General features: G+C 38.8%; 1 protein-coding gene across 6 annotated transcripts; it reads right to left on the bottom strand.

Annotated features, from left to right (window-relative positions):
• Window positions 1–19,567: 19,567 nt before the first annotated feature.
• LOC104240839 (uncharacterized) lies at window positions 19,568–24,901 on the bottom strand. Of its 6 annotated transcripts, none has more exons than XM_009795727.2 (7): window positions 24,799–24,901; window positions 24,253–24,370; window positions 24,073–24,158; window positions 23,531–23,613; window positions 21,175–22,584; window positions 20,924–21,092; window positions 19,568–20,213 (listed from the first exon to the last, which is right to left on the bottom strand). In XM_009795727.2, the coding sequence occupies exons 3-7, from the start codon at window positions 24,149–24,151 to the stop codon at window positions 19,576–19,578; spliced, it is 2,379 nt and encodes a 792-aa protein (XP_009794029.1). In that variant the 5' UTR covers window positions 24,152–24,158; window positions 24,253–24,370; window positions 24,799–24,901; the 3' UTR covers window positions 19,568–19,575. The 6 variants fall into 6 exon arrangements, with proteins under 6 accessions (XP_009794029.1, XP_009794030.1, XP_009794032.1 ...); XM_009795728.2 differs by having other exon boundaries at window positions 24,318–24,370; XM_009795730.2 differs by lacking the exon at window positions 24,799–24,901 and adding an exon at window positions 24,471–24,779 and having other exon boundaries at window positions 24,318–24,370.
• Window positions 24,902–25,906: the final 1,005 nt, after the last annotated feature.

The raw sequence follows: 25,906 nt of genomic DNA, 5'->3' as shown, positions 1-25,906 counted from the left end.
TGACCCGAATGACCTTCGCTTGTAACTGCTTAATCACTTCTTCCTTGATCTTTACACTCATTTCTGTTTTAAATTTCCTTAGTTTTTGCTTGACCGGAGGGTATGCCGGGTCAGTGGGTAATTTGTGAACCACTAAATTGGTGCTTAATCCAGGCATATCATCATATGACCAGGCAAAAACGTCTTTGAATTCCCTGAGAGTTTTGATCAATTCTGCTCTGACATTCGGCTCAATGTGGATGCTAATTTTGGTCTCTTGGACGTTATCAGCGTCTCCTAGATTCACCGCCTCGGTGTCATTTAAGTTAGGCTTGGGTTTCTCTTCAAACTGGCACAGTTCTCTTGTTTATTTCTTCGAAGGCTTCACCTTCGTCACATTCAGATTCATCGTCACAAACGACCTTTTGCATCATTGAGTCGGTTTCAGATTGATTTATTAGACTAGGTCGAAGATCCGCTGTGCATGCCATGTCATTAGAACCAGTAAAAAGAGAACTGTTCAGAAAGAAAAAGAACAAGACAAAAATTAAAATGAGACAAAAGAAAAGAACTTTATTAAATTTGCAGGATAAAAAGGGTTCACACTTTTACAAAACGAAAGTAAAATTTGGATTACACCCTTGAATAATCCGATCAAACAAATAAACAAACAAAACATTAATCAAAGCCTACTACCAAGACTCCCCTCGGACAGGAAGAGGAGTAACCGTCCAATTGTTGGTCTTGGCCTCAGGCCCCACAAATTGTATCTCTGCTCTGCTGGAACCTTCTCCAGCTTCCACCATACTGACATCCGCGAATAGCCTCTCAAAACTCTGATTCAGGTCTTCATTTATACCGATCAAAGGTCCTCGAATCTTTGGGATCGCTGACCCCTTGGCACTTGCTTTAACAAAAGACCTTGAGAGGCGTGGCACTGGTTTAGGCAGAAACCAGACCCTCTTCTTCATTCTTCGCGCCTCCTTCCTGTCTGCTGCGGTTGGTTTGAACCCCAACCCGAAGGTTTCCAGATTCTTAGGAAGGGAAACAGGTTGGACTATCCCTTGAAGTTCAACTCCCAGGCCTTTTCCCGGCACAAATCCATTACCCAGCATTTCTGATACCATCATGACTGTTGCGGCAGCTACCCTAGGGTGCGGGATGATTTCTCCTTCAGAAATTTTGTTGGCCGACCCTGTATCGAGAATCTGGTAGACCCAGGGACCCTTGTCATCAGTGGTCTCTATGAAAAGGCACAATGGTTCCGCCCATGGTGCATGTTGTATCCTCACCGTGCAACACGACCTCTTGTCTTTCCCACTCGAACTTCACTGTCTGATGTAGGGTGGAAGGCACCGCTTTAGCTGCATGAATCCAAGGTCGTCCTAACAGCAAGTTGTAAGATACCGTGGCGTCCAACACCTGGAATTCCATGGTAAACAGGACCGGGCCAATGGTTAGTTCAAGTACAACATCCCCCACAGTGGCTGTTCCGTTTCCGTCAAACCCTCGGACACAGATGCTATTCTCCCGGATTCTTCCACGGTCAATCTTTAACTGGTCCAGGGTGGATAATGGACAAATATTGGCGCTTGAGCCGTTATCCACCAATACTCGGGTTACCACCGAGTCTTCACATTTGACAGCTAGGTATAGAGCTTTATTGTGCTCCGTTCCTTCCACCGGCAGGTCATCATCTGAGAATGTCACTCTGTTCACCTCGAAAATCTTGCTGGCAATGGTTTCCAGGTGGTTTACAGAAATCTCACTGGGTACATGGGCCTCGTTCAATATCTTTAACAGGGCCCGACGATGTTCCTCGGAATGGAGGAGTAATGACAATAGTGAGATCTGGGCAGGTGTTTTTCTCAGCTGCTCAACCACAGAATAGTCTTGTACTTTCATCTTCCTCAGGAAGTCTTCAGCCTCTTCTTCTGACACTGGCTTCTTGGTTGCCACTGGGTTGGTTTTCCTTAACTCCACCGGAGCAAAACATCGACCTGATCGAGTCAGCCCTTGCGCTTCACAACTGACTTCTTCCACCTGTTTTCCTTGGTACGTCACCACTGCTTTTTCATATTTCCAGGGCACAGCCCTGCTGTCAAGCATTGGCAGTTGGACCACCGGCTTTATGGTCACCCGTTCTCCACATACCCCTTTCAACATGACTGCCGGTGTGGGCAGGATCCCTGGTATTACCAACTTGCTTGGCTCGGGTTTGCTTGCTATGATGGACGGGCTCTTCCCCAATATCACTACCGGCTTGACGCCTTCTCCCTGCGACTGTACACTTGTTCCTCCACTGGTTAAGACTTCTTTCGGGGCGGCTTGGATCATCATCACTGTTTGTGAGGGTTTTCTTAATTCTCCTCCCTCACACACCAACTCAATCATGTGAGTTTCGTGGTGCGCTGGCAGTGGGTTTTGGTTGATGTTAGGAGCCTCCGGTGTCTGGACCTCGATCTTATTGGTGTCAATAAGATCCTGTATGGCATGCCTTAACTTCCAACACTTCTCGGTATCGTGCCCGAGCATCCCTGAACAGTATTCACAACTGATTGAACGATCCAAATTCTGAGGCGGGGGATTTGGTTCCCGAGTATGGACAGGACTAACCAAACCCAATTGCCGCAGCTTGTGGAACACAGCGGTGTAGGTTTCTCCCAGTTCGGTGAAGGTTCTTTGCTTCCGCAACCTGTCATTCCTGGCATCTGGATTTCCCCGGAAACCTGCCCCTGAAGGATTTCTATATGCCCTTGGTGGAGGGTAGGTGTTTTGTGGTGGTGTATATATGTTCTGGGGAGCCGGTGCGCACCATTGTGGGCGAACCGGAGGCTGAGTGTATACCTGGGCTTGCTGTACGGAACAATGTGGTTCTCGAGGTGGATAGAAAGTTTGCGGTGGGTTGTATGGGTAGTTTGACCTGTGAGGCCTGGGTTGGTTGTAGTGCGGCCTGCTAGCCCTGGACCAACTGCCTGCCTCGATCGTGGCAACCTCTTCTTTCTTTCTTCTTAGCGCACTTCCCGTGCCGCTTTGAATAGCCTGGGTTGTGGCCTTAAGCGTCGAATAGTTCAAGATCTTGTCCGACCTCAAACCTTCTTCTATCATGACCCCAATTTTGACCACCTCGTTGAAAGATTTTCCAACCGTCGTCACCAAGTGACCAAAGTAGGTTGGATCCAATGTCTGCAAAAAATAGTCCACCATCTCTCCCTCTCTCATGGGAGGATCGACTCTAGCTGCTTGTTCTCTCCAGCGGAACCCGAACTCGCGAAAACTTTCCCCGGGTTTCTTCCCAGTTCTCAATAACGTGAGACGGTCAGGGACTATCTCTAGATTGTACTGGAAATGACCTGCAAAAGCCTGCGCCAGATCATCCCACGTGTACCACCTGCTGAAATCCTGCCTGGTATACCATTCCAGTGCAGATCCGCTCAGACTTTGGCCGAAATAAGCTATCAAAAGCTCATCCTTGCCTCCTGCCCCTCTCATTTTGCTACAGAATCCCCGCAAATGTGCCATGGGATCACCGTGCCCTTCATATAAATCAAACTTGGGCATCTTGAACCCAGCCGGGAGTTGGACATCTGGGAAAGGGCACAGATCTTTGTATGCCACGCTGACTTGATTGCCCAGCCCGTGTAAGTTCCTGAAGGATTGCTCCAGGCTTTTGAACTTTCTCAACACTTCATCCTGTTCAGGGGCCTTAACCGGCTTCTCAACCTCTGCCGGAACTTCCAAATGGGGATTGTAAGCCTGTGGTTCGGGTGCATGGAATGTAGGCTCAGGGGGATAGTATTGTGTATCGTGAGCCTGAAACAATGGCTCACTGGTCGTTCGCTGCAAAGGGGCTGATGCAGGTCCCACAAAAATGGGAATATTGGGTGTTGGGAGAGGTTGATGGGGTGGTGGAGCTTGGGAATCATGAGGGCTTCTTTCTTGATGATAGAGGGGATTTGGGCGGCTTGTGGAAGGGCCAGAGTGAGGGTACTCCGGCATGTGTCCCAGTGTCTCAGGGCTCTTTTGTGTTTTGGCCAGGGCTAGCTGCATTGCATGCATCTCTAGTCCCATCCTTTCAATCTTTTCCATTGCCTCTTTTAGCAACTGGCTCATCGGCCTTTCTTCCTCATTACTATTCTCTGAAGTAGTCATGCTTGTTGCTACCGGTCCTTTGGATCTGGTTTGGTATGAATGTGTTGCCAGAATTCTTTAACAACTAACTGTCTGGTATCAGACAACAACAAACTTTGTTAGTGTTAGAGCTTAACAGATTTGATCATAACACATAGAGGATGCAATGCACCTAGGCAGTTAACCGTTTCTACATGCTTTGCTTCAAACCACATGCGTCATCCCGGTTTGTTCATTCGTCTCTTTTTAGAGTATTCTGCGAAACCCCGCGTTTTATTTTATTTACATTTTCTTTTCTTTATTTATTAAAAGCGGTCGAATCTTATGGGGATTGCCTACGTATCACGTCCCCGCGTGAATCAGACCAGGCGTAGTTCTGCCTTAAAGTAAAGAAACACACAATTCTTGTGAAATCATTAAATTCATTCTCAAAATTTTGCTATTACAAATTACTTCAAGCAAGGAATAGCAATAGTACAGACTCCACAGTTCTTAACCCGTTTTGAAGAAAGGAAAACAACATATGGAAAAGCGACAAAGCCAAAACAGGACTCAACCAAAGATTAATTTTCCAACTTAGAGACCCGCGAGGCATCATTCGGCCTTTCCGCGGCCCTTGGTGTGAGGTCCCTCTGCAGGTTTTTCAGCTCATTCATGATTCGGTGGACGCAACCCATGATGGAAACAAGGAGGGTCTTTCGAGGCTTTTGCTCGCATGCCAGGCATCTCATGTAGATGTAATGCCCAATCTCGTCGATCTTTCCCCGAATGTTGTCCCTTTCTGCGAACAAATGCCTTATCTGTTGGTTCTTCAACCCCAGTGTTTGCGCATTGTTGGCAAGCTGATCCTGGAACATCTCCATTTGCCTTTCCATTCTGGTCATTGCATCGTAGCATTGCCTTCTGTCGGCTTGGGCATCTCGTGTTTGCTTGAGGATCCTTTCTCGAAGAGAGGCGTTCGTTTCCCTTAATGTCCCGATGCTCAGTTCATACTCCCTTATGACTCGTTGCAGGCGCTGCCTCCGAGCCATCGCACCCTTTGCCCACTTGGTTCGCAATTTTGCTGTGCTGGCCCTGGCTTTTTCCAAATCTTCCTGGCATTCCGCAACCTGATCCTTTAACCCTGCTATCAATCTTTTATCCGCCCGGCTTCTCATCTGGCTATTAGCCTCTTTTTTCATTCTCCGGATCTGAGCTTTGAGGATCTCGCCTTCTCTGATTAACTTGTTCTTTTCTCCCTTGTGGGCAGCAGACTGTAATTGGCACTCAAACCTCATATCCTGAACTTGTTGCTTCAGTTTGCCTGCTTTGACAAGATATTCCTGCTCTTTGGCCAACCAGCCCCACTGTTCTTGTGAAGATTTGGCAAATTCTTGCAGGTGAGGTCTTTTGGTCGGTCTTCCAGATGATGTCTCCCCTTTGTACCAGGCCTGATACCCGGGCGAAACTTCCCCCTTTGCCCGATTCATTACACAAGTATTTGCTTCTAAGTATTGACATTGGCTCCAAATTTGACGCACCCTTGCTTCGGGAAACTGGCCGTCGGGACTGATCTCGATCACCTGGGTGCTTAGATCCTCATCTTTCGGCACTATCTGATACCTTCCCAGTTGCCTTAAAACCCGATGCGGCACGTATGGTTGAATGCTCTTGAGTCCCATTAAGAGAAAATGGGGTCTGGCTGCTGGCATGTATATGACTTCGTCGATCGGTAACCATCCTAGCGCCCACTGTATTTGACTGGAGTTGAGGGTACGGAAATATGAGGTCCATGCTATGACTCCTTCTGGTAGGTATGTCTTATTAACTCTGGTATAGAATTCCTCTATGCAGGTTTTTCCAGTGGATCCCTGGCTCAGAAACTGGGCTCGGTGACATAGGTGCTCGGTCATCCACATTTGCAACAACAAATTGCAACCCTCGAAAAAGCTTCCTCCGGCTTTGCAAGATGTGAGAGCCCGGAACATATCAGACACTATCATGGGCGCCAACGTACTATCACTCTGTGTGAGCAACGTACTGACGACCCCTGCTATCTTTATGTCAATATTCCCGTCTTTTCTTGGGAATACTAGTAGTCCTAAGAAAGTTATCATGAAAGCAATCCGTCTATGTTCTTCCCACTTTTGGCGATTACCTTTGCTGCACAACTGGTTTTCTGGCTTGTCGAATCCTCCTATGTGACCATATCTTTGATATATGAAACTCATGCTGCAAAAACCTTTTGCCAAGTCAGGGTTATGAATTGTTCTGACTATCTTTAAGGAGTCCAGGAACCGGTGTATTGCTACAGCTCTTGGAGCAATCAGATATTTGTGCCTCAAAGGAGTCTCAGCGCTGCCGATATACCCTGCTATTTCTTCTAAAGTTGGGGTAAGTTCAAAATCTGAGAAACGGAAGACATTGTGCGCAGGATCCCAGTGGGGAACTAGTGCCCTTATGATATCTCCTCGTGGCCTGATATCCAACAAACTCGTGAGGCCTTTCAGATACTTCTTGATTTCGTCATGCCCTTCTTTGCCTAAATCATTCCACCAGAGCCGCAATTGGAGGGGGATTTTACTCATGATTGAAAAGGGTCCATTCGGAGTCGTGCTCATTCTGCACATTTATTAATAAGATTTTAACAAACGACACTTATTCTGATAAAACAAAAATATATGCGATTTTTGAATTTTGAATTCTTGTATATATATATATAAAAAAAAAACTTTCTAAAGAAGTCAATAACGGAAAATATTTTTGATTTTTGTTTCGAAAACCGGGAGCCTAAAAGAACTCTCTAGACCTTTGGCAAGACAAATACTTTTGCAACAAATAAAGATATATATACATTTTTTGAAGTAAGGAAAGACTTTTTGAATTTTTCATATCTATATATATACACATATTTGCAACAAATAATAGAAGTAAAGGCAAAACAAGATTCCTCTTTTTTCTTTTTTCTTTTTTTTTTTATTATTTTCGAATTTTCATAAAACCATCTTAAAAATAAGATTCTTTTTTTTTTATTATTTTTATTTTTATGGCAAGACAAATTATATATTTCTATTTATATTTTATTTTTTAAGAAAACAAAACAGAACAATGATTTTTCAAAATTTTGGCAGGGTTTTGACAGTATTTGTTTTTTTTTTCAAAAATAATCAATCAATTCCCTACCCGTTATTTCTTTTTTTTCACAATTTTCCAAATATTCAAACACCGGTCAGCATGCGGGCATGAGACAAATAAATGCACTGAAAACAATAGGATGCATCAGAATGGTCTTTTCATATCAGGTCGCTAGTCCTAGACGGACCCAACCCCTGTGTTGAGTCCCCTAAGTCATATGCAACATGATGCAAATAAGCGTTCCTACTAGGGATCCGGCATGAAGTCACGTTATTCTATGTTCAAAACCTGGGTCGGTGTTCTAGACAGTGTACCCGAGCGGACAACTCGAGCTGAGGAAGGAGCTCCTTTCCGGGAACCAAAAGGCCAGCCGGCTTAGAAACTTTCCGAGCCTCTTTTATTTAGGGTATGACACTAACAGAATAGGGAGTCTCAACCAGTAAGCACATCCCCGGAGGTAAGAAGAGAAAGGTTTCGGCACAGTTTATATACAGTTCAAATAATATCAAAGCGGTAAAAGCAGCATTTAGCACATTAGGCTCAAAACATGTAATAATCAGATAATAAATAAAGCCAAATAATAACAATTATTCTAAGCTCGAATTCTTAACCCTGAACCAGTGGTTCTGGGTTTTTCTGATCCCCAGCGGAGTCGCCAGAGCTGTCACACCTCCTTTTTCCGCGCCCGTGGGGGTGCAAGGGAGTTTTTTTCCAATTAAAGGACAATCGAAACGGGATTGGTTTATTTATTTCAGAGTCGCCACTTGGGAGATTTAGGGTGTCCCAAGTCACCAATTTTAATCCCGAATCGAGGAAAATAATGACTCTATATTACAGTCTGCGTACCAGAAATCCGGATAAGGAATTCTGTTAACCCGGGAGAAGGTGTTAGGCATTCCCGAGTTCCGTGGTTCTAGCACGGTCGCTCAACTGTTATATTTGGCTTATTTATCTGATTTTTAATACGATATGAACTTATATGCAAATTTTAACTTTTAACCGCTTTATTATTATTGTTTTTACAAGAATGTGAACATCGCTTAAAACACGTCTTTGGACTGCGTCACATGAAATGCACCCACAATTCGGAACGCATTTTATTTGATGTTTTGAGATTTGGCTTTGGGTCGCATGAAATGCACACCCGAACTTAAGCAAGTAAATTATTAAACACGCGCCTAAAGAGACTATCGCGTTATTATTTTGCGGAGGCCGTGAAATTCGCTAAACGACCCTCCTGAATTCTAAGTAATTTCAAACAAGTATTTACTGAGGGCCCCGCAATTTGTATTTTTATTCGGCGAGGCTCATCTCATCCTTATTTTTTTTTTAAATGAATTCGCAACGTCATGGACACGCATCTCGAACCACGTCACAATCAATGTACCCGTGATTAGAAACACATTTCGATTCCGTTGAGATTTGGATTTGGGTCACATCAATGTGCACCCGAGTTTACGAAGGTAAGATTTATTAAGGCGCGTCCTAAAGAGTCTAACGTATTGTTATTTTAGGAAGGTTGTGAGATTTGCTAAACAACCCGTCCTGGAAACTAAATGCTTCACTAATATACATTTAACAAGGGCCCCGCATCTGCGTTTTGTTTATTTTTATCGAGGCTCATCTCGTTGTTATTTTTAAAGGATATCCTATAGCAACTACGTTTCTTGTCGTGTTCGTCTCTATCAATTGAAAGCAGCAAATAGCCTTAGTTGATTATAAAACCGGATTTAAAGTGCTATTACAGAATAATAAAACGTGACTGCACTTATGGACAACTAGTCGCAAATTATGGGCCCAAACCTAGCTCATGCGAGATGGCCAGACTTGGGCCCTGTTTTTCCGATACAGGCCTAGCTGATTCTTTCGATTTGGGCTTGGCCTTCCTGAGGTTGAGGCCTAGAACTGATTCTTTGTTCTTTATCAATTTATATGTGACAAACTAGCAAAAGGGGAAAGAACTTTAACTCATGTGGATAGTTTTTCTATTTTGGCCTACATTACAGCATATATGGCAAAGTAAACTAAATCTGAGATGCAAACTAATTCATTGAGAATACTTTTAACTAGCAGCATACGTATACCAACTGATATTCAATTACCATGCATTGACATCTACTAGGCATGCAAGCTACTTCCAGCATCCAAACCAAAATAAAAATCATTCTACATTACATGATATTTAATGCAACAATCTACGCATAAAAGACATTCTTCAGGTTTTCTCATTTTTGTATTCATCCTCAATTTTCCAATTACATCTGACAGTGTATTAGGTGTGTACCTGGTATAGAGAACAAAAGAAGAAAGGAATGGTCAGCTGGGCAGTATGCAGTAAATACAGCAGCAACAGACACACAGCAACAACACAGCAACAACCAACTAAACCAAGTGTTTTCCACAGCCACAGATAACCAACAATGTCTCCCAGAATACAAGGACTAGCAGATAGTCGAAACCAAGCCAGCAATCCCAGGAAAGAGTAAGGAAATAACAGCAGTAACTGAGGGTTCAAATGCAGTAAAACTAACAGTTCAACAACCACAAACAACTCAGCCAATGCAAGCAACAGAACTTGGCCAAGACAGCTTTGACCAATATGCACTCTTGTACAACTTTCAGGCAGTGTTTGGTTACAATGTCTATTGGAAACTACCTTGTGTTTACGCTATTGTGATTTGGGACTCACTAGACCTCTCTTCAGACTAAAGTTTTTTTTTCTTTCAGCCTTTTTGTTTTGTTTTTTTTTTCTTTTTGAAGACTCCAAAGTCCAGCCCCTTTTAAGTTTTCCACTGGCCTATTTATAAGCCAAAGTGACCAAGTGCAGCTAAGCTGCCCTCATCTGCAACTTGCAGTCTGCCCATACCCCTTAAAGCCCATGCCTAAGCATCTTTTGGTGCCAGCCCCTTTATTCCCCACGCCTGGTTTTTGTTTAATCAAGGATTATGGGCTTATTTTAGTATTCCTTTTAAACCCATACTCTTGTGTCTTGTCCCCCATTGGCATTAGTTTAATCCTAATTTAGTACCCCATTTGTCAGCTCACTTAAACTAATTACTTTTGTTCTTTTTAACACCCCAGAATACCCCTGTCAACCTTGATTATTGATGCCCCTGCCTATTGCAGCATCAGGGCATTCTTTGAACTGATGAAAGTTCGAACTCAAGACTGCCTGGGCTGAACCTTTTTCAGTCAGTTTTACAGTGCAAACAAACCATTTCAAACAATGCTGGGGCATACAGTCAGTGGCAAAGCTCAATTAGTCATGCGACATTATTAGCTCATTCGATTTATTAGTTATAGAAAGCTAATCGACGATATTTATCGAGTCGACTATACTAATTATAACAGGTAATAATCAATCGCTCACATAAACAATACGTTTAGGGACCTAAAGGGCATCAGACAATTTTTGTTCAATTACTGGGGCCTATATGAGTTAACTTATCTGCCGATTAAACTAATCGACGATCATGTTTATCACAGAACACATTCAAATCATACACAGAAAACAATTGACCAAATAAAAGGTCTTTACAAAGACGGAAGAAATTAAGAAAAGTATCAGAAAACACCGAACAAACACAACAGAACATGCTAACATACTTAACTAGCAGTTGAATAAAACAAAAAGGAAAAGAAAGCTTACCAAAAATGTCCAGACAAAACTGAACCAAATCTGACTCGACATTGACCCTTTGAGGCCGAACAAACTTTAATCAGGGTGTTCTCACATGAGAACACCTTGATTAAGGTCTATTAGACCTCAAACCCCCGTTAAGGATATCCGGATTCCCCATGTGCATGTGTTCTAAAGTCTGGATTTTCAGATCTGGATTTTTGGGAGTTGTGGGTAGATTCGGACCAAACCAAGCTTGGTTTGGTCACGAGGAAGGTCAGGGGGGTGTCTGGTATGAAGATGGGGTGGTTTGGCATAGATCCGGGTTCGACTCAAATCTTCAAATGAAGATTCGAGACGAACGAAAGTGATTCGAGGCTAGGGAGTAACAGATCCATGTTCAGGAGAGTGAGGGGGTCTTAGGGTGTTCGGGAGGTGGCCACCGGCGTTCATGCCGCCGGGTTTTGGTGGAAGGGAAACTAGGGCGGCGTTAGGGTTTGGGGGTTTCAGGGTTCGGGGAAGGAGATGACTGAAGGGGGGTTCGGATAGGGGGTGCGGGGTAAAGGGTCAAGTTTATATATGGAAGGGGAAGAGAGATTGGAGCCGTTAGATCAAGTGATCTGAACGGCTTAGATCTATTGGTGGGTAACAGGACGGGGTCGTTTGGTATGGGAACGGGGTCGTTTTGGTTTAGGTGAGGGGTTGGGTTAAACCGGCTAAATAGGTCGGGTCATGAGGGAGCCAGGGACCGTTGGATCAATGAGGTTGGACGGCTCAGATCAACTTGCCTGAAACGGCGTCGTTGAGGTGAGTTGGACAGCCTGATCTGGACCGTTCCTTTGAATCAGATCAACGGCTTCAAATGGGGACGCCGATACGACGTCGTTTGAGTCCGTGCTTGGGCAGGCTGGGTTTGGACTGGATCAGTACTTTGGTTTTGGGCCTTGTTTCGGGGCCCAAATCGGATTTTCCTTTTCTCCTTTTTTTTTTTCAATTTAAACAAAAATTCCTAAAACAATGTAAAAATTAAAATAAACCTACACACATATTGAGTGACACCCACAACGATAAATGGACAAATAAATAAAAATAAAATAAAATAAATGGTTAGATCACAGCTTAGAACGAACGATGCACACAGACATATATTTTTTGAATTTTCTTTTAACGACAGGCATTTTGTATTTTTATTTGGTAATGACTAGATGTAAAATGGACAGACCCATAAATGACTAACAACACATGTCACGGAAAACTCGAAAAATTGTACAGCGAAATCATTTGTCACTATTTTTATTTTCTTTTGGAGCGATTGCTCGTAAAGCAAAAATCACGTGCTTACAGCTGCCCCTCTTTGCCTATATATTTTTTGAAATTTTTCTTTTTGCAACGAAATAAAGTAAAAATAGTTAAAATGGCTATACTAGTCCTAAATTAGATATTTAAGCTTAAGAACGTAAAAATTCCCGGGGAGGGTCAAAAATCACGTGCTTACAGCTGCCCCTCTTTGACTGGAAACACGAAGAGTTTTCCGACAAAGAACGACTAGACGTGTTTTTGACCCGACCATTACTTGGACGGACTACACTTCAAAGAGGTGTCTTCATCTTCATTGTCCTCAGAATCTTCTTCTTCAACTTTCCTCTTTGACAGTCTAGCTTGAGCTCTCTCCAAAGAAAGTGAAGTACCAGAAGAGGCTCGAAGGGCAGTAGCCACTTCAGTTGTCATTCCTCGAATAGCAAATCCTGACAAAAAGAAGGATAAAAAGTTAGAAACAAGAAAGGATTTAACATATGGAAAAACATAGAGAGATGCATACCGTGAGTTTTCACTTTCCAACCATGCAAATTGGAAATGGATTTCCAAGTTCTCACCTCCATAGACTCGACTTTCAAGATTAAGTCTACCCAACCACGGAAATTAGGAACGGGTTCCACATCTCCCATGGTTGCTATAGAAAAGCAAAAAAGATAAAATTAGAAAAGAAGTTGAAATTCTTAAAAATAGGAACGGTAAGTAAAGAAAAACTTACGTGCAAAGTTCCACTTCTCAGGGAAGGGGATATTTGTTTCACCCACCAAATCAATTGTGCGTACCGCAACATAACGAGTACACCACCCACGATCCTTGTCATCTTCAGGGCTTACCAAGACCCTTTTACTTCTTGCAGTTAAAGTGAAAACTCCATTGCGGAATAGCTTGGAGTGGTAAAGGTGAATAAGGTGGGGGAAGGAAAAATCAACATTAGTTTTGCCAGATAAATACCTCAAACAAGCCACTGCTCTCCATACAAGGGGGCCAATTTGTCCCAAACAAATTTTGAAAAAGCGGCAAAAATCAAGTATAATTGGGTCGATGGCAGGAATAAATCCCAAAGTGAAGGGGTAAGTATAAACAAAAGAAAATCCAATCCTAAAAGAAGAAATTCTTTGGTTTGGGTTAGGGATCACTATACGAAGATCACTTCTCCAGTTACAATCTTTTCGAACAATAGAAACCAAAGGTTCAGTAATTAGAGAAGGAAAAGTGTCAACCTTCTCTAAATTAACGACTTGGTCACGAAGAGATTTTCTATCATTCTCAAAGGATAAGTCATTAGGCAATATTTCTTCAACTAAAGGTTCTTGAAGAGGTTCAGAAAGTTCTTTACCTTTAGAAGAGGGTTTCTTAGTGATAGAACCTCTGGAAATAATGCCAGAACTAGAAAATGGAGCGATGGAGCCAAAGGAGCCACTACGAACGGATCCTAGGTTACGAAGCCTGCCACCTCTACCCCTTTTATGCCTTACAGGGGCGTTAGGGAAGTTATCAAGAATTGAAATTCTTTTAGGGTTAGGATTTGGAGATGTCATTGCCAATAAAGGATGAACTAAAGGAGAAAAGAGTAAAGTATCTGTTAAAGGTTTATGAAGAAGAAGACAAAGAAAAAAAAGTTAAATATGTATATAATAGCAACCGTCGAACAAAGAAGTGTAATGATGGAAAGCCTATATTAAAGGCAACTATCACTTCGTGAATATAAGGTATGAATAAGCCTTGAAAAAAGGCTGCAAAATTACAAAGCCAATCAGAAGGTGACGCGGGTGCAGAGCATTAAATAGAAAAGACAATTGAAGCGTCAGTACTGTCATAGCATTGATTATGGTAAAAATTCCCTTTTTGTGAAGATCCACTTCCCAAATATTTAATTGATAAATAAATGGAAAGTGGGGGGACTATCTGTATTGGGAAAAAACTGGATTTATTTATTGAGGATGACGTATCATGACACGTGGACTAGTCAAATGGTCAGAACACGGTAATCAACCAAGAAGGCACGGGCGACAACAGATACGGAGAGAAGAAAGTTAAATAGGCACGAGTCGCTATTCAAAAGGTACGAGTTTCGTACCTATATAAGTCATTTAAAACCCGAAGATCGGAAGGGATTGAAGATATGAATCTGATGACGCACAAGAGTCCAAATTCAGCATTAAATATTAAATATGTTAGAGAATTTGTATTTAATAAGAATGATTGAGTAACGTTTCTTTTAATGTCATTTATTGCTCATAATTTCCTCATTAAGACAAAGGCATTATACCTTCTCCTAAAATCAACTATAAAAGGAGAAGGACTCGACATCTGTGAGGGGACAAGAAATATTATTGAGATTACACTGAAATACAAAATTACTTATTATTCTCAAAAGTCTTTTATTATTTTCGTCTCTAGATTATCAGTAACCCGAATTTCTTTATATTTCTAAAGCTTTGACCAAAGACTCAGACTTTTGGTTAAACAGTTGTTACCCATTGTATTGTATTGTATTGTTACTTTAAATACGATGTTTGTTTTGATTGTTACTTAAATTTTATTGTATCGTATCGTTAAATCCGTCGTTACATAACAACGAAATGTGCCACTTTATGTAACGACAGATTTGGTGTGGTCGCTTCGTTACCTTGTCTTTTTCTTTCAATTTCACCCTTTTAATGTGGCGGATATTGAGTAGTGATGTCAGATTCATCTAAACTCAATGTTTTCGATGCGAAATATAAATTTATATAAAAAATTTATTAATATATAACAAATAATAGGTATAAATTCATAAATTTAAAAATACAATATATTCGGTGCGAAAAACTTTAGAAGTTTGAAGTCACAAAATTAAAATCTTAATTACGCATGTGTCAGCGTTTGCGTTAATTTAACTAGTTAATCAATGGATGAATGTTGTTTGGTTTCTTTTTTCCTTTTTGTTGGGGTCCAAGAATCACTCAATATATTTATTTGATTCACCCTAGGTAGATTAATGATAGAATAAAACACTCTTTAATTATCAATTTAAAAACTCTATAATGGTGAATGAATTGCTTTGAACCATCCCACCACATTCTTGATATTAACAAATGTAGGGGTGGCAAACGGGCAAGTCGGATTGGATATGGTTCGGATCGAAAATGGGTAATGAAAAAACAGGTAAATTATCCAATTCGACCCATATTTAATACGGATAAAAAATGAGTTAACCGGCGGATAATATGGGTAACCATATTATCCATTACTTCTTGCATATGATCATTTTTGGGAGAATTCCTAGTCTTCCTAACTTGAGGAACCCCCAATTTGAGGCTTTACAAATATAAAAGTTAGAACCATTGGTTATCCATTTTCTAAATGGATAATATAGTTCTTATCCATATTTGATCCGTTTTTAAATAGTTTATTATCCAACCCATTTTTTAATGGATAATATTGGTGGTTAACTGTTTTCTTTGAACCATTTTATCATCCCTAAACAAATGCAGTGGCAGAGCCACCTTATCCAAGGGGGGTGTTAACTGATATCCTTTTGTTCGAAAAATTATACTATGTAGCTCGGTAATTTTTACTTGTTATGTATATATTATTATACGTGGAATCCCCTTGACTTTTTCGTATGTTTACTTTTTTGACACCATTTAATAAAAATTCTGACACTACAAATGCTTCTTTCACCAAATGCAAAATAGTGAAGTAGCCAAGTAGGGATTTTAGTGTTATTGATATACCATGACTTGACTTACATTTAGCTGAAATTTACCTATTTTTTAAGCTTAACAGAATAAGAGTAACATGATTACTGACCTTATTTGAATAATAAACAAATAGTAGAACTACTTTCTGTTTTTATGTTGTGAGCCTGTGGGGCATATGTAGCCTCAACATCACATTACTATTTCCTATACACTGTAAATTTTCGTGAGGCAGGTCCGGTGCATCACCGACTTTTGACATCGAGTGCGCTTCCACGGCACCGCCGCATCACGTGGCTGGGCCCAGGGGTGGGCCAAAGTACAATTTACAGGTTTGGCAGAATTCAAAAGTTTCGGTTTAAACGATGTATTTATCTTAAAAATATATTGAATATGTACAAATTATTAATTAAGAACTCAACAATTCAAAATGATTAGAATTCTGAACTCGTAAATTTTAAATTCTGGCTTTATTCCTGGCTGGGATAGTGTATAAACCCGATTAGATAAGAAAGTTAGGGAAAAAAGGACTTTTAAAATTTGCGGTCTAAAATAAGTTTTACATATTTGTATAGCTAAAAATTATCTCACTGAGAGTAAAATAAGAATTTTAAAGTTAAACTTTTTCTAATTATAGAAAGGTAACATTCTTTTTTAGACAAACAAAAAAGGAAAGTATGTTACATAAATTGCAACGGAAATTCTTATTGCCTCATCGGGTCTATGCACTATTCAAATCGGCATATTATAATTTTGAATTTATTGAACAGTTACCTATATGGAAAAAGAGTAAGGCTCGAGAAAGTAAATAAGGGGTCAAGAAAAAAATTAAGGGAATTCGAGAGAAAAGTTAAATAAAATGTGACATTGAGATTTTGAGGCTATGCTCACAGAAGATGTAATAGCACATGTACTATTACTGTTACATCCCAGCACTAGCTGTTAGATTTGGATGAGTCTTTGTTAAGTTATTTTAGGTTGTAATTTTGTATTAGTTACGTATTTTTTATCTTCTTCAATTAGTTTGTTTTTATATGGATCATCTATTACTACTTTTTAGGAGTTATTTTATACCGATTATTGTTTTCTACTTTCTAGGAGTTTGCTTAGCATAATTGGTTTCTTTCTTATATAAATTGTATTGGAGGCATTTTTATTCCAATTTTTTGCTTTTATATGATATCAGAGTCAAAACCATACCTTAATACGTAAACTATCCAAGATCCTTTGCGCTCTGCACATTATTTCAAACACTAATTCAATTCCACCCATAGGCTCATTAAATGGATTTTTTCCTATCTATACCATATATGAAAACTTATTACTAAAAATGTGCATATTTCTATTATTACCCGCCATGTTTATATTTTTCCTACAAAATTTATATCATTCATTAAATACCCAATATTAAGAGCTGATTCCTTCCAAATTAGGAGCCTACAAATCTGGGATAAAATTTTGAATAGCTTATTCTTTCCAAATTAGGCGCCTAAAAATTTGGGACTAAATATTTTTTCATATTCACATTAGATTTGTTTCCTCCTTTTTCTGCAGGCTTCTCTTTCCTCATTTTTCACGTATTTTTGTTTCTCTAAGTATATATCAGTCTTCCCTTTCTAAAGCTCAGAGTCTTTTTGATTTGGTTCTCCTCTTTTTTCTTTTAGGAATGGCTGAGCATATTCAAATATGCAAGGCTCTGTTTTCGTCAACTATTCGAAGGGAGGAGCTCTTGTTCTTGACGGGAGTGAGCTGATGCGCTTGGGTCAACAAATTTTCTACAAATAAACTACAAATCAGTTTAAGTATGTATAAAGCAATATTGTTTTAATGGTATCTACAAATTACTATATTTATACTACAATTAAACTGCAATCTATATTGAAAAAAATGTTAACTACAAAATTTTCTCCTAATCTACAAATTTTCTACAAAAAATCTACAAAGAAACTACAAATCAGTTTACGTATGTATAAAGCAGTATTGTTTTGAAGGGTATCTACAAAATTACTACATTTATAGTACAATTACACTACAATCTATGTTGGAAAAAAAATGCTGACTACAAAATTTTCTCTTTATCTACAAAATTTCTACAAATAAACTACAAATCAATTTTTCCAGGATTGATGAAAAACAAAACAACAGAAGATGCAGAAGATGGGCCACCAGAGTTGCTCTTTATTCATGGTGGCCATACAAGTAAAATTTCTGACTTCTCATGGAACCCATGTGAAGACTAGGTCGTCGCTAGTGTTGCTGAAGACATTATACTACAAATCTGGCAGATGGCGAAAAACATCTACCACGATGAAGATAATATACTCAATGGGTCTCATCTCTGTATTTTTTGAGAAGAAGAAGGAATGGAGAAGAGAAAGAAATAGGAGGGGGAAAACGAATATGGTCAGATCTTAGGAATTAAGGGGAGAGAGAAACGTGAGATATATGAATACCTTTAATTAAGGAGTAAAAATTGCCCATTAATTAGACCCTTAATTAAGTATGGTATAGGATTGGTAATTTGGTATACGGGTTTGTAATTAAATCAAACCTTAAACATTGAGGGTAATAAGTTTTCATATATGGTATAGATAGGTAAAAATCCCTCATCAAATACACATGCTTTTCATTCCAATACTTTGCTTTTTTAGGATCCAAAATCTATAATTCGCTCAGTTTCTTTTCTTTCTTTCTTTTTTTGCCTTTTTTTGTTTAGCTACACGAATAAATATTTAGCTCCTTTGGTTGATCAAGATCTTGTAATAATAAAAATATTTCTCAGCGCTAACCAAAAATTAGTAGCCCCATGTCCAAGACCAACATGGCAAAGTTATATTGAGGAACAATATGTTTTATCATTGCATCAATAGGCTCAATACACCACAGCCCCACCTCAAGTTTTACGACTTTATAACACACTTGACTTTCTGAAGTATCACCTAATATTTGATTCTCAATCTCAATCTTTCTTTGGAGGCAATGTTGGTCTAATTAGCCTGTCCAAATAGACTCTTAATGTGGTATGATATTGTGTGGTTTGAGCTAAATCTAACACGGTTTTCTCAATAAGTCTCACTCAATTAAGATTATCCTTGTACCTTATATGCAAATTATTTTCTTATCAACTTCTAATATTGGACTTTGTCTACACATCTAACGGGAACGACCAAAGAGATAGCAGCATCATGGTTCCATGACTGTAATTCGACAAGCATAGCGGACCTATACACAGAGAAGAGAGGTCACCAGACCCCATTAACCTCGGCAAAATTCTAGATATATATATATATAAATATATAAGTTGAAAATGTGTATATTTTGTCTGGAATCCTTAAGATCAAAAATCTAATGTCTGCTCATATGGCCCCACCACCTTCAAATTCTGGGTCCACCGACAAGTTACCATTACTTCCCATAGTCCATGACTCCATGTTGGGATCAACAAGGTGGGAGTTGGGACTCATTTATTTCTTAGGCCAAACGGTAAAAATATTTTATGGTAAGGTGGATGTAAAACTCACTTTCTCTACTATCACGTTGAATTGTGCGAGCTGTCTCATCTAAAAGATATGTTAGTGAGTTGACACTTTCTGTTTATTTATTTATGCTTGCAACAAACATAATAAGATCAGAAGTTCCAAAACTTTTTCATGAGAGTCATCAGAAGCACCCCTTTTTCCCTTACCTCAGAAACTTACAAATAATAGAAATATAGAAGAGCAAGACAGAACAAAATTATGGCTGCATATCATTGATCATATCATGAATAAGATCACCAATAATCTGGTATTCAATATCTTTTCCGACAGCATTAACATCTTCATCAACTAATCCAGTCCAAGGCATAGATTGCAAGTCTCGGGCTAGTATAGTTTCGAGAGATTGAGATGACATATCAGATGAAGGGTAAACATAAACTCTGGCAATTTCCCATACACAATCTAATAACTTCTTTCCCCGTAGAGGTAGAGGTCGTGCAGTCGGAACAATAGTACTTTTCATATAACTCAAAACTGTAGAAGGTACTCCAAGTACATCCGGAAGCATTTCGTTCATGAAATCACACAACAACTTGTGATTAAACTTCTGGAATTGATCACTTGTACATGCTTCTTCAATATCATTTCTCTTTTTCTTGTAAGACGTTTCGACTTCTTCAAAAACTTGGTTGCTGACTGGCTTTCCGAATGGATCCCATTTTGATAGATATTTATCACATGAACCATCATATAAACCAGAAGCAACAAGAAGATCTCTAACGAATGATTCAGCTGGATCGTCAATCTCCATTATCTCCTCTTCGACAGACTGCTCATCAATCATTGACTCCTCAGAGTCATAAGTTTCTAGCTGATTCAATTTCCTCCTTAGCTCTGTGTTATGAAAGTTACAAAATATCATTAACTTCGTTAAAACTTCAATGCAGTTCTACATTTATGATATAGTATTTGAATTAGTAGCCCATTCTTGGGCAATCGAGAAAGGCACTAAGTTAAAAGTGCAACAAAGGCATGAAATTCTTGGAAAATCAGCAAGTGTAGTTAATAATCCAAGGCAACTGTGTTGAGTCCCACATTGGCTCAAGATGGATAACTTGGACTCTTCATATGGTCTTGGACAATCCTCACCTCTTGAGCTAGGCCCAAGGTCCATTTATCACGGTATTAGAGTGAGGCCCATCTCATTATTTACCCAATGTTGGGCACCAATCTTATATTGTCCATGCTCCAGATGTCCAATCTTGGGCATGTGGGGAAGTGTTGAGTCCTCTGTCGGCTCAAGATGGGTAAGTTGGACTACTTATACGGTCTTGGACAATCCTCATCTCATCAGCGTCCGGGAGAGTGTTGAGTCCTCCGTCTGCTCATGGGTAACTTGGACTACTCATATGGTCTTGGACAATTCTCACCTCATTAATATCGGACAAATATAGCGAGACCATAGTTGAAGTTTCTCATTATAACATATAGTTAGAACGGTAAACTGTTAAATCCATCTCATGTCACATGGTAATCATGCCTGAAATGTATCATAAACTATGAATGTAGCATATGTACAAATTTAGATAAGTTTTTACTTATACCATTCAGATTAGAGCTGATCTCTTTGAAAACATGACACATTTCGCTATCATCCGGCGGATGTATATCTGAGGTTGATGATAAGCTGCAACAATCTGTTTGCCTCCAAAATTCTTCATTAGTAGTGCTGCATACAGATGCAGGACTTGGCGGGACTTCAGTGGAATTTTCCTACAACAAAAATAAAATAGTAAAAGTTAGATATCGATACCATATTTGAGATCTAAATTCCAACATATTTGAGGCTTCTTACATGAAATTTGGATGCAACAGTTGGTGTGTTTAGAAGATCTTTCATGTGAACTTGTTTGTTTCCATTTGATTCCTCCAAAGATTGAATCTTTCTACCAAAGAGCTTTCCTTTAAGTACAAAACTATATTTAAAGCTGGAAACCTTTTCTCTAAGGTTGAATTTCTCTTTTCTGCAAGTTTTGATGTTTATTTTGACCTTCTCAGAAGCTTCATGTTTTCGCCTAATATGAGCCCCCGTCAACATATGTTGATCCTCTAGGAGAAGCTTTCCGAATGATGATCGCGATACAGGAGCAGACAAAGATCTAACTAGGTTCCTATGAAATAGTTCCTGGTCAAGCATTACATCATTACTTAACTCTTGTCTGAAATATCTGCTCTGCATGTCTGATTTGTGATCTTTCATATCGTCCCTATGTCTCACTTTACTAGCAATATATCTGCTTTCTTCAGCTCTGCTCTTTTCCAAAAATCTCCTTTTATCTCTATTGGTGAACTCAGAAGAACCATTCGCGTCACATTGAATTTCACTTCTATAAGACCTCATTGATTTTGATCGAGGTAGAGTCGTTCCAACGTCCCTAGTCACACTCTCTCTCACCTGTTTTGCAATAGACTGAGCTATCTTCTTTGCTTCTGATGGCTTTTCGGTATAAGACGTACCAATGACAGTAGTGCTCCTTCTCAAACTCTTTTCATGCAATTCACATTTTAGTCTTTCCTTAACCTCCTGAAGAAATTCTTCTATGCTACTCCCATCTTCGGATATGCCAGGGGAACTGGCCCGTGATTCTTTGCTATCCCCCGTCCTATCACAAACAGGCCTCAAAATTACAATCTTTGTAGGAGTTGAAGAAACATCAAGTCTCTTTGAGTTCGCGTAAAGAACCAACTTTTCCTTGTTCAGGCGTCGTTGTGCCAACCACTGATCAGTATTTGTGCCAAATTCAACAAACTTTGAGCATTCCTTAAACCTTGTTGCTTGCCATGCTTCAAACTCCTTCTTAAACTTTTGTAGTTCCTCTTCCTGTGGATGTTCTCGGGGTTTAAGTTTGTTGAGCTTCAGGCTCTTACTCCGTCTGTCAATATTACATGCTTCATTGTGATCAAACGAGTTGAAATTCTTTTGTATCGAGGAATGTGTTCTGTGATCAAAGGAACCTTTTCTCAACCATTCCTCTCTGGGAGGATGTCTATCCATCATTTCATTCTTCTTTTCGACCTTCTTTGTTGATGGTTTTGTATCCACGGATAACATATCTAAGCCCATCAGACGGGCGACAACACTAGGTGCATTCTGTCCTGAGTTTGGAGTACTTCTTGATAATTCTTCACTGATCAGTTTCTTCATTGGAGCCTCATTGAAATAACAGTTGTTCTCTGACCAGTCATTTGTCATGTGATAAGTGCACTGTATTTGAGCAAGTAATGAGTTAAATTGCAAAAGCTCAACCAAATGAGAACCAAATATCTCAAAACTTTCATTCAAAGCCTAATTTCACTCTTGTGATATATCAAAGAAATAACAAACTGTATTCAAAACAAAAAACCATATATTAATTTTTTGAGACACCAGAAGCAAAAGGAAACCAACGGTAAAAACTTACCCGTACCGGGTGTTTACACCAAACCAATAGATATATGACATGTGTCTTGCATATGGACTTCAATCATTTAACCATGGTAAATTATATGCATTCTCATCTAATTAAATTAATTAACCATGGTGAGTTAATATAGTTTGGCGTAAACAGCCGTTGTGGGTAATTATTTATCGAAACCAAATGATATGTAATAGTTGACAGACATGTAGAATGTGAATCATCTTAAGTTCAAAATACCAATGTTTTTACTGCATGACTTCTCCTTTCTGGAAAGCTATGACTCCACAGCACCTAATGCATCTATTGTGAAACTTAGGATTAAGTTGACAAAATGATGATCAAAGAGAAGAACCAAAAGCTCAAGAAGTCTCCAAATTTCCATTACCAGACATTGAGTATTTTGTCATCCTGAACTTGCAAAATGCTTAAATAGTAGAAGATGATCGCAGGACGACATGAGACGGGAGAAATTCTAGCTTCAATTTTGTTTATTAACCCATAGACCTATCACTGTTTTATCATAAGATTGTGACAAATAGTTCTCATTTCTCTTTCGAGGCTCCATAAGGGGCGAAGTTACAGCCTTTGACCACCCTTAGGTTTTAGAGTATAAAACATATATTGAACACCGTTGGAAAAATTTCTAGCTTCGCCACTGGACTCCATATGGTAAAATATAACCCTGTATCAACTAAAAGAAGATAAAGTAACCAAAATTTTGATAAATTCAGAATAGCATAACAAAATTGTTACCAGCAGATCGCTATCACCTTCAATGCAGAAGCTAGGGGAAGCCTCTACTTGCTGCTCCAATCTATTTCGAGGAGCCACCTCACCTGCAGAATTGATGAATGTATCATAATATTTCTAGTCAGTAAGTAAAGAAGAAAAATGAAATGAAAGTACCCTACTTCAGGATTTAAATGATCATTCTGTTGACTAAGCTAAGAAAGACTATGAACTCAACTAAATTAAGTAGGTCAGAAATCTCTCTGATCCTTTAATCGTGCAATCATTCTTCGATATTGTTGGTCAAAAATCATTGCGAGAAAAGGAAGAAAAGTTGATATTTGTAAGTTTGAAATCACTAATAAATACTCTCAGATTCATTAACTGTTTCTGTCAATTCGACATGAATGTATGGCCACTTATCACTCTACCACTTCAATTTGGAACTTCCAAAATCAGGATATGAGACAATTCATTAAACTTGTAGAAAGATGACATCTTTGAAAATTATTACTGTCACAACATTAGCCTACACTAGTTGCAACTAGAGAAATGAAAACACTTACCCTCATTTCTCTTATCCGAAAGAAACTTCCTCGTCGTCCCTCCTTCATTAAGATCAATGAGATCTGACAATCTCACCATTATGCAGCTGCCCCCAACCCCCCCAAAAAAAAAGTTCAATAACCTTATAAGAGAGGAAGCTTTTGCATCACTCCATGAAACAAAAAAGGTCGGGGGCGCACTTCTGGATTAAACAAAAATCTGCTTTGTATATAGGGTGTCCACTACTAATATATCACTATTTTACCGATCTTTACGTTGCTGATGACCCCTCTCGCTATAGCATAGGTCCGTCTTTGCCTGCAGATACAATAAGAAGAAATGAAGAGATTTATCAGGTGAAAAAATATTGTGTAGGGAAAAAGGAGATTTGAAGACAAAAAAAGGCATAGTTCTTCACTTAGTATGCTGATTGAGGGATAACTAACTGCAATTATTTTCATAAAATGAAGAAACTATTGTGGTCTACAATGCAACTAATAGTCTCATATATCTAAGGCAACAAATAAATTTAATAAAAAGATGCTTATATGCAGTGAATAACTTTTTTCTTTCTCCTTTTCCTAATGGAGAAACTTCTAATAGGGAGCGCTTCCCCTTTTTAATGGGCTCTATGTTACGCGAATTCAGATTAGTCAGGTTCTTGTCCGGATATCGAATGGTTAAACAAAAAAAAAGATTCTAATGCTAAATTAGAGAAATGTGAAGAAGTAAGAATATGTACTGACAGAAAGAGAATTGCAGAACAACTTATTTAGAGAGCTCTGCTGTTGACGTGGACTCGTGAAGGAGGAGAAGAATGGAGAATTGTGAAAAATTTAATATAACTCCATCAAATCTTAATAACATTATTTAAAAACAGAATTTAAGATAACAGCTTAGCTTAACGGTCAATTAAAGTTGGAATGGATAGGGGAGATGAAAAGTTCAAATTTTGGTAGAGTCAAATCAATCATGCGTGATTTCTTTTTGTTTGTCTAAAATTTTGGTGGATAGTGTTATATATATTGGTAGAATATAATAGGAAGTGCACACAAACTGACAGAAAAGTATTCCTATAAAAAAAATTATTAGTAATAAATTTGACTACACATTGCATTAGTTTTAGGGGAAAAAGAAGTCATTGTTGAAAATTTCATTTAAATCAATATTAAAAAAGGAATTACATAGTATGAAATATTACTAGTGAGGAAATATATCAAATGTTTAAATATAACGAATTTTTAAATGAAGAGAGTCGTAGTAGCATATACTGGATGAATTAGTTAAATTGTGTGTAAACTGATCTAGACATCACAGTTGTCAAAAAAGGAAAAAATAATTATTTGATTTTATGATGCATATTAGTTTAGGTTTTTAAAAGAGAGAACATCTCAAGAAAGTTAATTTGATAAAAGAACATCACATTATATTTAAATTTTAAAAAGATAGATAAATATTATGTGAAAATAATATTAGAAGTAAAATGGTGTCCAATAATATTAGTTCTAAAATCAAGACTGTGGTAAAGACTATGAGAATTAGAAGAAATATATATAATAAAATAAAAAAATAAAAAAGCATTGCCTTTTTAGCGTGAGAGTTCATTGATGCAACCATACCCTCCAGAAAACTAATGTTGTTGTTCTACCCCAAAATTGAAGTACAAATTTTCTTCCTATGTCCTTTTCTTTATTATCGTTCACTTTTTTTTCCAATTTAAAAAGGGTTAGAATCAAGTAAGTACATTGGACCACAAGGAGTAAGGTATACGATCTTTACAAGAAATATATATATTTAGCAGCTCCCAAAATAATAGCCGACAAAATATATTTTTTTTGTATGTTGGTATATTAT

This window comes from Nicotiana sylvestris, chromosome 9 (assembly GCF_000393655.2).
Source record: "Nicotiana sylvestris chromosome 9, ASM39365v2, whole genome shotgun sequence".
Taxonomy (NCBI): domain Eukaryota; kingdom Viridiplantae; phylum Streptophyta; class Magnoliopsida; order Solanales; family Solanaceae; genus Nicotiana; species Nicotiana sylvestris.
Note: the sequence above shows the minus strand (reverse complement) of the source record. Positions and strands in the feature narration are given on the sequence as shown.

Excerpts from the sequence above, each read along its gene's own strand:
- LOC104240839 (XM_009795726.2), bottom strand. The coding sequence starts at position 24,460 with ATGCCTTTTTTTGTCTTCAAATCTCCTTTTTCCCTACACAATATTTTT. Across the intron at positions 24,159-24,317 it reads CATCAGCAACGTAAAGATCG|CTGCATAATGGTGAGATTGT; the intron begins GTAAAATAGTGA and ends GGTTGGGGGCAG. Across the intron at positions 22,585-23,530 it reads AAGGTGATAGCGATCTGCTG|TGCACTTATCACATGACAAA; the intron begins GTAACAATTTTG and ends GCTCAAATACAG.